Here is a 12,813-nt window from a genome sequence, read left to right as displayed (position 1 = left end):
GCACTTTTAATTCGCGCGGTATATTCCTTGGCTAAGGGAATGCAAATGACGTTTCAGATGTCTCACCTTCTTTTCGTAAGAAGTATTGCATGATCATGCTTTAAACTATGAAACCTCTCGTTATTATTGCCTAGGAAGGTGACAAACGAACTTCGACGATGCCCGGTCGCAAAATACCGATTGCCATCAAATAATGGTACTCGACAATCTAACAAATCTATTTTAGCCTCTAGGCCAAACTAAAAGTCCACAAACCTAGCTAAGATAGTCATTGTACTTATTCCGTCGAAGTCGATAAACCGCATAAAAGTCGTTAGAAAGCAGAATACCTTAAAGAAATTATCCAAAGTTCTTTGTGTGCGTGAATCAAGTTATCTAGTAGTTTTAGAATACTGCTACATGAGACGCGTAGCCAATGATTTGTAAAAGGCACCTATCTGTGATAAGCGTATTCAACACGTTTACCTTTGCCAGGGTCCCAATCAATGAAAAAGTTCTAGTATTCAGATTAGAGCTAAACTTGTGTTTACTATGAAACGGGTGGGAACTCAGGTAAATATTGATTATGGTCTCATTGATGAGTTCCAACTTGCAGTTTGCTATCGATATAAATCATTGCTAATAAATAGTAAGAAGCCAACAGGAGTGCCTATAAGGGCAAAACGATCCGTAACCGCTGGAGCCCTGAGCTCTCAATGAACTCTCACAGATACGGCCAGTGTCGCTAATTTACTTAAACGTGTAGAGGAGGGGATCAATCTGCCTATTGTCCACCCATAAAAATTGTCTACCGATAGCGTTCACGGTCGACAGACTTTTACAGCTTATGTTATGGAAAAGTCGATAAAAATAACCCGATTTAATTTTTCGAGTTCGAGATACTATTTCAGTTGCCGGTGATCTTCTTTGAGTTAGATTTAGATGCGTATCGTATACGCGGAAAGTTTCCACGCCCACACAAACGCGAACGTCGGTTGAAAGGTTGATTTAGCTAAGATTTTAGTCTCAAAAAGAATGTAACAGAAAGTTACCTAAAGGTTTTGGGCTAACGAAATGGCCTTCTTTCTAATATCTTATGGAAATCGTCGATTTTTTAACAACTATTTATGAGACTTGTGTACTCTTTTCTTATGATAAACGACCAGCTCCATTTTATACTGCCGTTCCTGTTACTGATGATAATGTACTTACACGGGCGAGTTTATGGACTTATTTCGCTATACGCCGAAAGAGCTAGCTGACTAGTTGTGAAAGAACGTAACAGGCTGCGGCCATTGAGGCACCGAAGCAGTTAGCATTGGAATGAGCGTTGTTTATAGGCGACTTTTCGTATGTATATATATATATATATCTGTCTATTCCATAGCATATTTCCCTCACGCACACGCACACATATATACACAAGCGCACAGTCGGAGACGCTGTTAAACGTTCAGTGGTCACACCGTTTACCGTCGTTGTAGAGTCAGTATCGGTGGCAACTGCTAACAACAATAAATGTTCGGTAATCTTTGACTGCCCGCGCTTGTATGTGTTTGCTAGTTGGTCTGTATAGGAAGAAAAGGCGTGAGATCTCTCTGAGACTGCGAGACTGGATCCGAATATTCCCACTGGACTGAAGCTGAGTTGATCACTGTAACATCCGACGGTAAAATGACAATGATCTCTGAATGATCACAATCATCGTGATAATAGTAATACTATCCCAGAGGTTTATGTCTGTCCGTTCATTTTACGAGTCAAACGGACATTCGAAAACCAAAGAGTCTGTATCTAAATGCAAGTTGCGGTGCGACAGTAAAGCTTCACCATTTCCCAGAATCGATCCTATTCACAAAACAACACCCGTTATCTCGGCCTCTATCGACCTACCCTTACGTAAACAGATTGGAACCTGTCGGGGTTCACTAGGTTGCAAATTACACGGCCTTTCCGTAACTATTGAGACAATCGTAATAGGACAGCAACAGCCAACATCTACGAAGTGGTACCTAGCGAATAATGGTTTTTCTCACTCTGCTCGGTATTGATAGAGTTGTGGCCAAAATGATCCTGGGCGCAGATTACCGGCATCTGGATCTCCTGTAATATGGACGCGATCGATGTCAATCGTCACGAAGTCAACGAAAGGACATTCTACTTTCTCGTTATCGTCCTATGTGCTAGCAGGAACAAGGTCGTCAGGAGACTTTAGTACCTGGTGTTTATCGTCGTTGTCAGTTGTATAGGTCGGTTCTAGAACAAAATTTTTGTCAAGATGTGGATCATCAACATGTTATCCCGGAAGAAGGAGGTGTCCACTATGGACATCATGTCCACGAATCTCAAACGGTGTTTAACGTCATACGACGTTACACTGCTGGGCATTGGTCATATGTTGGGTTCGGGAATCTACGTACTTTCGCCATCGATTGCACGTGGCACTACGGGGCCTGCATTAATCCTTTCGTATTTGATTGCTGGAGTTGCGTCACTCCTTGCGGCTTTGGCGTACGCTGATTTCGGAGTACGCTATCCACGCTCGGGCTCAGCCTACTCGTACGTTTATTATTCGATAGGCGAGTTCTGGGCCTTCTTTGTTGGCTGGAACGTTCTTCTCGAAAATATGCTCGCAACAGCGGCGTGCGTTCGGGCGTGTAGTGCATACATCGATTCGTTAACTGGGTATGTCGTGTTCAACGGAACTCGAGCTATTATGGGAGAGTTTTCTACCACTGATCCCTATCTTTCGGAAGTTCCGGATTTCTTGGCTTTTGCAATCTTAATGGGATTTGTGATCTTTATGACATTCGGTGTAAAGACGACTTCGGGACTAAATAATACGCTCGTGGGTATTAATGTAGTAGTCCTTGCTACCGTTGTCGGAGTGGGTTTTTATTATGCGGATTTCGATAATTGGAAGTACCATGAAAACAATGCGAATTTCGTTAAGGAAGATCATCCAGAATTCATCAACGGATTCATGCCGTACGGAATTAGCGGTGTTTTACAAGTAAGGAGATTTTTGGTCTACCTCGGAGAGAAACCTCAGTTACAGTAAGAAACATCAGATCGCAGTTTTAAGCTTTGTTTGGCTGAGATCAACGCGTTGAAATAGACACATTTGAAAATCATTCAAACATTTTAGCTTAACTGTTTTTGCAAACTCAATATAATTGATGATCTATACAGACCTCAATTAGCATTGAACCCCTCAACATTGATAAATGTGTTAATAAGAAAAGCTCTTTGAGGGTATCGCTTTTTCTGGCGATCGAATACAATAAATGTTTTTTGGTAGGCGTCTGCACAGTGCTTTTATGCATACGTGGGTTTCGACGCGATCGCCGCATCGGGCGAGGAGGCCCTCAATCCGCAGAAGTCACTTCCTGTAGCCACCATAGTTTCTATGGCAATCGTTACCACACTTTATGTCCTCGTTGCCGCCGTACTCACGCTAATGGTAGGCGAGTAGCTTTGCACACAGTTCATCACGATAAAAGTATCAGTTTTTTTTTTTATTATAACTTGTTATTCAAACGTGTAATAATAATTTGTAGATCTGCAAGCACAAGGCCATGTTAATTCACATAGGTTAGAACGGAAAACCTTTGGATTCCATGTGCTTGACTCTAGTGCCTACTCCGTAATGTATGTTTAAATTACATTTTTAGATGTATTTCGCCGATATCAGTTCTACGTCTGGTTTACTTGAAGCATTAAAATTTCATCAGGCTTATTGGGCTCAGTATATCGTCTCCGCCGGAGCTCTTGCCGGAATGTCAACGGTAAGTTTTGAGGTATTGGATACCTTTATGTGATTCTTGGTAAATATTTCTCTGTCGTGGTTCATACCAGTTTGACTTTTATCGCGGTATAATATTAAATTTCAAAAACCGACCTTTAATTCAGGCCTATAAACAGGAAATGTAGGCATTCGATCACTTCAGTAGACAACCAAATTTCCCTCCCAACCATTATCAAATATAACACCTGTGAGCGACCCTATGTATTATCTGCCACCCGAATCCCCTCAATATCAAGCTTAATAAATAGCTTGTTTGTGACATTTTTATCATAATATCTCATCACTCATGTGGAATAATAGATATATATATCATTGCGAAGTTATAATTATCTTTATTATGGAATCCGACCATTTGTGCCATAGAGTATAGGTACTATAGCAATAATTAAAAAAAAATATTCCATATTTATATTTTACATATCGAAGAATAACACGAGCAAACGGTCCTGCAGGTAATTATGGCCACGGTTTTTGCTATGACCCGCGTTGGGTATGCGATGGCCGAAGATGGCCTACTCTTCACGTCGTTCTCGATTGTCCTGAATAAGTCTCAGGTGCCAGTTGTGTCTATGTATGTCCTATCGTTGTTGTCCGCAATTTGTGCCTGCATGCTAAACACGGAAGCATTGGTCGACATGCTTTCAATTGGTACACTGCTAGCTTATATGATCGTAGCGTGTGCCCTACTTATTTCCAAATATACACCTTTAGATGTGGTTATTGAGGTAAGCATTTATGTTATACTTGACACGTTTATTATTTGCTGAACTCAAATAACTGAAAAAATACACATTTCTGTATATTTACATCAGTGCCAAAAAAATATCAACGTTTACAAACTGGTTATTTTACTACTGTGACGGCAGCTAAAAGATCATAACTACTACTAGATTGATCAGCTCATGTCACATCTATCAATAGCATTTCGTCTTTTAGGTGTTATTCTTCTTTAGATCCATAGTTTCCACTTACGCGGGCCCATATGTATGAATAGTATGTCGCAGTGGTCGTGGAACTTGTGGTCGGTGCATGTAAATCTTGTAATTTAAGACCGATGTGATTATTTTTAAAATGATCTATATTTAGTATGGATCTATGTAAAGTAAAAGCTAATTACTTTACCTAAATCAAAATATTTAGCTTGCTTTATTATACTGTGGCTCCAGTTAGAAAACTCTTCAGCTCGGGATGGGCCGGAATTGATCGATTCGTCCAGGCCTTCGACTGTCCACACTTTCCCTGAAGATCTTCAGATCTCGGATGGTTTACACTGCATCACAGTAATGAATGCTTCACCAACAGATTTACATGGCCTCAAACCCTCTTTTCGTTTTTTACGGCAGTTTTTGCCTTCCAGTTATGGGCAGCGCCAACTTGTCGTCGGTACGTAAGGCGGTAGTATGCCTAAGGCGTGGGTCTCTGGGAATATACATATATTCATGCATCAACGCACTGTATGCGTTTCTCTTTTTACTGGGTCCCTCATTCAATGATATCAGTTTGCCTTTGCATAGCCAATTAAAGCTATAAAACAAACAGCGAAAAGAATTCATATAAGAGTCGTTTGTGTGTTTACCAAAAACGATCGAAATCCGATCAAAAATCAAGTTCACCCATTTTCAATATCGTTTCTATATTTGTGCGCTATCTTTCTGTAGTTTGCTTGGCTATCACCTTTATAGCCACGATTTTAGCCGCCTTTATCGTCAAATATAATCGTTACATCGCTAACGGGCCTACCTGGATGGTCTACCTCGGCTGGACCATTGCCAGTATCAGCGTGATTACCATAATAATATGCGGTCTATTGATTTTTGCCCACGAACTTCCCGGAAACTCGAATTTCTCGAACGACCAGTACAGCGTAAGTCTAGTTTTTTTTTTTTTTTTTTATTTAACGGCAATTCCCTTCATATGGTCAATCTACGTATACACGGTATTTGTTAGCTTATTACTCTAATGTAAGAAAACAACAATATCATAACATACACATGATCGAATACAGGGCCGTTTTTGCAATTGGGTCCGCTCCTGTTTTGTGTAAGGGCAACTCACAGATCTTTGTTTGTCAAATGAAAACACTGAATTATTTCAGATGCCTTGGGTCCCTATTCTTCCCATATTTTCGATCATATTTAACGCCGGGCTTATAGTGACACTCGACCTGATTACTTGGATACGGCTTATCATTTGGTTAGCTATTGGTAAGTTTCAAGTTATCGCTGTCCCGCGAAAAGTTATACTTTTCTAACCGAAGAACACATACCGCCTTACGTAAAACTTTGCCGTTAAGAAAATTGCATTTTACCGACCGTGATCAGCATAAGCGATCTTGCCATACGATCCAGCACGATATACTGTAATTAGACCAAACATTTTGAAAAAAATATCTAATATAATATAAAGTAATTATAATTATCATATCTGATGTACAGGTTCAGCGGTCTATTTTGGCTACGGGATTCATCACAGCCGATTAAATCGCAAAAAGAAATAATTTGCCACCACTAAGTATACAACGTGATCGACAGTTGTCCGTTGTTAACTCGTTAACAGCTCGTGAAGTCTAATAAAACTATGTAAATATAAGTTAACAGCGAGTGCTTCGTCAGTAACGTGCCATTGAAAAAAATATTTGAAGGCACTACAAGTTATGAAAAGTACACCAGTGTATATCGCCAGTTCAAGACAATATGTCGCGCGACCAAGACCTGGCTTAATTTTTCATGATAACGGATCAGTGGTCTAAAGCGTATATGCCTTATTTAACTGAAAGACTTATATACAATTAAGCCCGTCACACTTTAGAACAAGTTCACTTGTCTGTCGGTTTTCTACCCTATGCAAACAGTTCTGATTAATTTCTTCTGATTTTTGATGGCAGAAATCGCTTTCACAATACAGCTGAGCTATCTACGTTACTGATTTATAATTTATCTACGTTACGTATTTACAAAGGGGTTACATCATAAATAAAGATATTACTACGTATTGTGAAAGGCACATCTTTTACGACCGTGAATGGTTCGCATAGCAGCAAACGGTTGCACTTCGGCGATTGGGTGGTAACTACATCAGCTATGTCTCGAATTTTCCGTCCGGCGTTGCTGTTAAGCATCGAAGTTCGCCTATACCCGGGTTCAAACCTAAAATCAGCACGTTACCCACTGAACTATCAGGGGACAACTAGATCAACCTGTTTTATCGGAGGCACATAGTAACGACCCAGCTTTGAACCGTCGCGTGCAAACATACGTTGCTCCCCTTATAATAATGAATTCTTCAATAGGAAAGGCAGAGACAACAGTCACAGTGCTACCCCCCGTTCAGTTCCTCCCCAGACCTCACATTCAACTTCTTACCCTAGAAGGTCCTTGAAACAACAATAGCAAGACCTTTTGTGCAGCTGAGAAAATTACAACTATGTGGGTGCCAAACGAAATAAACCTGGAAAACTGTTATTTTCTTCTACAGTTATCATTGTCCGCCAGTGGCTTAAAGTGTAGCGAAAACTTAAACAGAGCATGAATATTGCTTGATAACGTACTTTGTTTTCGGACGGGACGACTCAGCTAATAATAGGCTGGGTAACGTTGTCCATGAGTCGACCTAATTAGCTTACAAGCAAGCTCCTAGACCCCGTCCGTAGGTGAGGAAAAGTTAAGGATGGTTCCTCTAAATAGTGAACGAATAGGATGTGGACCGAATACAATCGCAGTTGCATACACTAATTGTTGATTCCGTTAATTAGTCAATCAAAAGTGCGAGCTGCCCACATTATCGATAATAGAAATAGCAAGGGCAGGCTATAGATATATGCACTCAGGGAGGTTGAAAAAAGTGAATGTGTTATACAGGCATAAGTACGTGTACAATATTCTTCCTAGAGAGGGAATTACCTTACAGACGTCGCGTACACTATCGAAAGCTGCACACGATAACTTTGCATTGACTAAGGTGCCTGGTCTTTGAACAGAGGATCGCAATGAGCACTATGTGAGAGATAATTGGGTACAGTATACGAAAGGCATCTCCTATCTCTTGTACCATTGAAAAATAATGGGCTCCTTTAAAAAGAGTCTATGGAACCCTATTGGGAAAATATCTTCAGAAGCAGAAGGTAAAACGCTGGGCGAAGCCCGCTAAATCTAGTTGTCATGCAATTGAAAAGGCGAATTATTATTATTGTTTTTACTGTCATAGATTGCTGAGTTGTTATACGTGACGGAGCGTTGTTGATCTTACCCCTATCTTCTCTGTGCATATATATGTATATAAATCCTGTAAAACGGTTCTTTTCCTTGTTTTGACGCTTAACACTATTTGTTGTCAAGCCACACCAGATTGTGTTGAATTCATAAATCTCTTTTACTTCCCTCAATGGAACCGTTGTCGGCTACCCTTCATCATTATCATGGCCGTCTATGGACATTTTTGTTAACTCGCAGTCTTTTCATCAGCGGAAAGAATAACGGCGCCGACATACAGAGCCAGTGATAACAGCTTAGCGAAAATATCGAGGTCTGAATGAAAAAAACGAAGATAGTGAAGTTCCGTATAAGGACTAGGGCGCTATTTCTTGTGAGGGCAGAGGTACGGACGAAGATCTTATATCTCCCTGAGAAGTTATCATCAATGGCGTTTGTTATCACTTGCATACGAGGCACAGAGAACCAACGTATGTGCTTACGGATGACTGATACATAATTGCCGTACATACAAGGCTAGAGGGCGCAGAACACAACTTTTTCCAACTCGAACTGCATATATACCTGTCGTGAATAGGTTCAAACTGGGTTTTTATAATCTTTTTAGTTCCAGACTTACCTGTTCAAAGTTGATGTTTTCAGGCGATGTAACAGTTCAGGTATATATATATATATATATATATATATATGGAGAGGGAGTAGTTAGGATATAAAAGTGGGATTTAGTGTATAAGTAGACGCACATACACTATGAGGATCGTTTCAACTTATCAAACTTAGTACGCGACTACAATTATGGCATCGATTTACATACTACAGTGCAAAGTGGTGCCTTTGCAGCCTAGTTTGATGATTGTTTTAAATTACCAATATCAGTTTTTAGTAATTCATATTGGTTCCTATTGATCTAATGTGTAACGTAGGATATCTTTAATCATAGTACTTTGTAAAAAATCTAGCGTTACCATCGACGATGATTAACGCAACGCTTACATTCTCTTTGTAATCCTATGAACTCAAAAAAAAATAGCATAGTTTTTAATTGTGTTAAAATCTACTGCCGCGCGCAGCACTTAAGTGTATAGCGTCAGTTTATCTTTACCATACACACCCAACCGAGGTATTCGTGCGTAGGATTTAGCATCTGTATGTTTATTCTATCTAACAGTACCGAGTAATGAAAATGCAGCATAGAAGCTGACAAAGTACGTTGTTTCTTGGTTTGTAGGATAGTGAGGAAATAGTGACGGTAAATAGGTCACGGATTGTATTTGTAAGCCTAGATTTGAAAAATATCGGATTGTTATTTCTCACTTGATGGTTAACTACATCAATTGACAAATTGGGCTTGTAGTTATCTAGTCATATGCTTGGAAAAACGTGATACGAAGTTCAGTTTATAGAGAGTCTCATATGATCAAACGAGTGAGTGTTGAGCTCTGTGTATACCGATTCACAGGTCGATTCGAGCATTTTCAAGTTTGAGATTTGAAACAAAACTCTGTGTGACTAAATCGAGAGGCGCAGTCATAGGTAATGTCTTAGAACTAGAATTTATTGCACAGTTATGCAGTACTATGAAGTACCCGAAAGGGACCATTCTTTAAAGTCACTCACGAAAGATGAAGTTATCGATGCATATGTATCGATTGATCCCGACGATATTTTCGATGATAATGGCTTCCTGAAGCATGAGGCTCCTGCATCAGAATTCCAAAAAAATCTGTCCGAAGTTAACAATGAGCCGGGGGAAGATAGATTCGAGGATGAGCAAATCCAGGCCGACGATAAATCCTTCGAAAAAGACTACCTTCCTAGGAGAGCACGCGACCACGATGAAACGCCAGAGGACGACGTTACTAAAGACGAAGAGATGGCAGAATTAGACGAAGCTGAGGAGGAGGCTGACGAAACCCCTGAAGAATATGACGATTTTATGTATGAGGAACCGTGGGAGGATGATGACGATGATACTGATGAAGAAGTTCCAACATATGAGGACGAACCTGAACTCGACGACGAATCTGACGACTAATGAAAGTCGTTCTTCGTCTACTCTGAGTGAAAAATCTTTCTAGCATTCTTCTAGCGCTTCAGTTACTATTAAAAAGCAACAATCCTCGAATACGTGAAGATAATGTAGTTATTTCAATACAAAATCTTTAGACAAACTTCTAACCTAGAGGTAAAACTTTATGGGCGCGATGATCCTAATATTCGTCCACGTGAAAATGAACAGCAAGCGCACCATGCGCATCGAGACATTTCGGCCGTTCGCTTAACCTTAATGGGGACATGCGAATACATAATAGTGTGCCCCCTTACTGCAAAACCTAAATAAACGGCTTAGCCTAATTTGAACTAAGTTCTCTATTGGAACGACTTAGCGTTAATGATTTATGTGATATTGCCAAAGTTATATCGTTGACTTAGGGGTCGTATTCCATAACGGCTACTTAGTAGTCCAACACAGAATAAACACAATTCGATAATTAGCTAATCAACGAGTCCAGACTCAGATCCTGTAGCTTCGTCGCTGTTACGCGTTTTACTACAATGTGTACGAGTTGCGTAATATAGTAGTTATCCCACAAAGCTGGCGTTGCAGGACATTTGAGTTATTTCGTTTGGATTGAAATATCTATAATAAAATTTATGACAGACGGCAGTCGAAGTTGATCATATTTTATTCTACTAAGAGTATCGGAGGTAACTATTGCCTGCGCAACCTCGTCTGAACCAGTGCAGCGAAGTCTTGGAGGCTCATAAGGATTACATTAACAAGGTATAGGATGGTACACACTATAAAGTATCTGCTAAAAGGAACGGCCGGAAAGTTACCCGAAGGAATTGCCCAGGTTTGACGGGTGGCAAACCTATTTCCTGCGATGAGCAGGTACATATTCAGGTAGTGGTGTGTATTTTAAAAACGAATCTAATTGCAGGACATTTTAATGTCTTAACCAATGTTGCACGCCCTTTATAATGTTTTTTTTTGCTTCTTTTACCCTTTTTCGCGTGTCATATTAAACGTCACTATACAAATACGCAGCTATAAGAAACGAAAAGCAATTGCGCGAAGGGCTGCCTATCTCACACACCAATACGTAACATTTTTGCGTCATATTAGCGCAGTCTTATAAGGAGCGTGTCCGCAAGTAGTATCAGCCGCTGAAGCCGGGCCTCTTATAAGTGAGCATAAGCTGAATATACTTAACGTTATTTCACCCAAAACTGATTTCAAACGACCGCTTTCACAGTCAACGGAACTTCTAAATATCTAGTCTTTGTGCTTATATGCTATTGTTTAGCTTAGATCATGTATGTTATAGTTGTATGTTCAGTTACAAGAAACTCAAGAGTGAAGTTACCCTAATAGCAACTTGGGCGTTTGCCTAAGTACACTTTGATACTTTATAGTCATCGCTTTGAGTCATTGAGGTCGATTTCTACCTTATATTGGCCTGTCGTAAGTTTATATATTGTCAGTGCTCTACCCTGTCGACTCTCGCTTGTGGACATTGACGCGGCATACAAATACTGGATGATTCAGGGTTCTTAAATGGTGCTAGGAAAGGGAATTTTATATATAACTTTCTAACATCTCGGGCCAAAAAGGAGCCATAACACTTGTAAGGCGCTAATTAGCGAATTTAACAGTACAACATAAAAGACAATTTATATCTAGCCTAATAATATCTAACATAACATGAGCTAGCAGATTTTTGCAACAATTTAGTAGTAAATAATCGATATCTTTCTAATCAAGCTGCCATGCGTATATATGTGCTAATAGTAAAAGATATTCAAAACTAAACCTGTGTTATATGATTAAAGTAACAATGATCCAAGAATAGATCTATAGCGAAACTAAGCAAGCTGGCTATTCAAAAGGAAGTCAAAGTGAACGGCTATAACTGGCCGTTTTCAGGGAGACTTACCACCGTGACAAGAACTTACGTTTTGCCCTAACGTAAGTGTAACGTGTATCCAAATGTATCTTTGCCATTCTTACGGTACATAACTGGAATTAACGGGTGATTGGCTCGGCGGATCCGCCCACCGTTGAGCTTCAGTAAACCGTGCTAGTAGTGAGCACGCTGCCGGATTTTAGGCACAAAGTTTGCTCTCTAAAGTTTATTCTTTCCGATTAAGTTGAGGAACGTTCTTGACCAGTGTGGTCACAGTCTCAAAGAAGGTGGGACTACTTAGATTATTCGATAGCTTTTCAAGTGCCCAAGAAATGCCAGTACCAATGTATATCAGAATGCGTAACTCGTTTTGCTTTCTAAGCTTTGTCAAAGAAGTAACGTAAGAAGTTTTGGTCATCATTCAGACATCTAATAATCATATTGTGACGATACTCACACATCAGTTGGTTTTTTGAGTCAGGCTAAAATTTTAAGATACGTTTCAAAGCAGATTTTACAAATGTTCGATGTTTTCGGAAATGTATTAGGGAGAAAAATCATAATAAGTATAATTATTTAGCGTGTACCTTAAGACGTTAAAAAGGTAGCGTATATGTAAACTTAACTTAAGAAATAACTTTTCTACGCATTTCTATCGTCAATCAAAAACATTTTTATACGCATTTCATCGTAAGAGCTTCATGATAACTTATCATAAGGGTAAATTCCGAGTAAAACTATAGCAAGATTTCTACGGCGAGGTATTTTTTTTCTCTAAGAGCTGAAACCTTGCAAAGCTGTTGTCGCATAGCGAGTACCAAAATTGTGGTCACTCAGAAATATTCACTTGAAAAAAAAATGGTGCAAACATTTTTATCTGAGAAGATTGCTTAAGGTTTGGAAGTCG

At 39.7% G+C, this 12,813-nt stretch overlaps 1 protein-coding gene across 4 annotated transcripts; it reads left to right on the top strand.

Moving 5' to 3' along the window:
• The first annotated feature begins 1,414 nt into the window (after positions 1 to 1,414).
• On the top strand, positions 1,415 to 6,381 carry LOC111247597 (cationic amino acid transporter 4-like). Of its 4 annotated transcripts, none has more exons than XM_022798705.2 (8): positions 1,415 to 2,992; positions 3,281 to 3,442; positions 3,654 to 3,767; positions 4,240 to 4,341; positions 4,954 to 5,170; positions 5,446 to 5,651; positions 5,883 to 5,991; positions 6,223 to 6,381. In XM_022798705.2, exons 1-8 carry the CDS (start codon positions 2,258 to 2,260, stop codon positions 6,282 to 6,284), a joined length of 1,707 nt encoding a protein of 568 aa, XP_022654440.1. In that variant the 5' UTR covers positions 1,415 to 2,257; the 3' UTR covers positions 6,285 to 6,381. The 4 variants fall into 4 exon arrangements, with proteins under 4 accessions (XP_022654440.1, XP_022654438.1, XP_022654439.1 ...); XM_022798703.2 differs by having other exon boundaries at positions 4,240 to 4,512; XM_022798704.2 differs by lacking the exon at positions 3,281 to 3,442 and having other exon boundaries at positions 4,240 to 4,512.
• Positions 6,382 to 12,813: the final 6,432 nt, after the last annotated feature.

The sequence above is a fragment of the Varroa destructor genome, unplaced genomic scaffold (genome assembly GCF_002443255.2).
Source record: "Varroa destructor unplaced genomic scaffold, Vdes_3.0 BEIS01000003.1, whole genome shotgun sequence".
NCBI classification, from domain to species: Eukaryota; Metazoa; Arthropoda; class Arachnida; order Mesostigmata; family Varroidae; genus Varroa; species Varroa destructor.
Note: the sequence above shows the minus strand (reverse complement) of the source record. Positions and strands in the feature narration are given on the sequence as shown.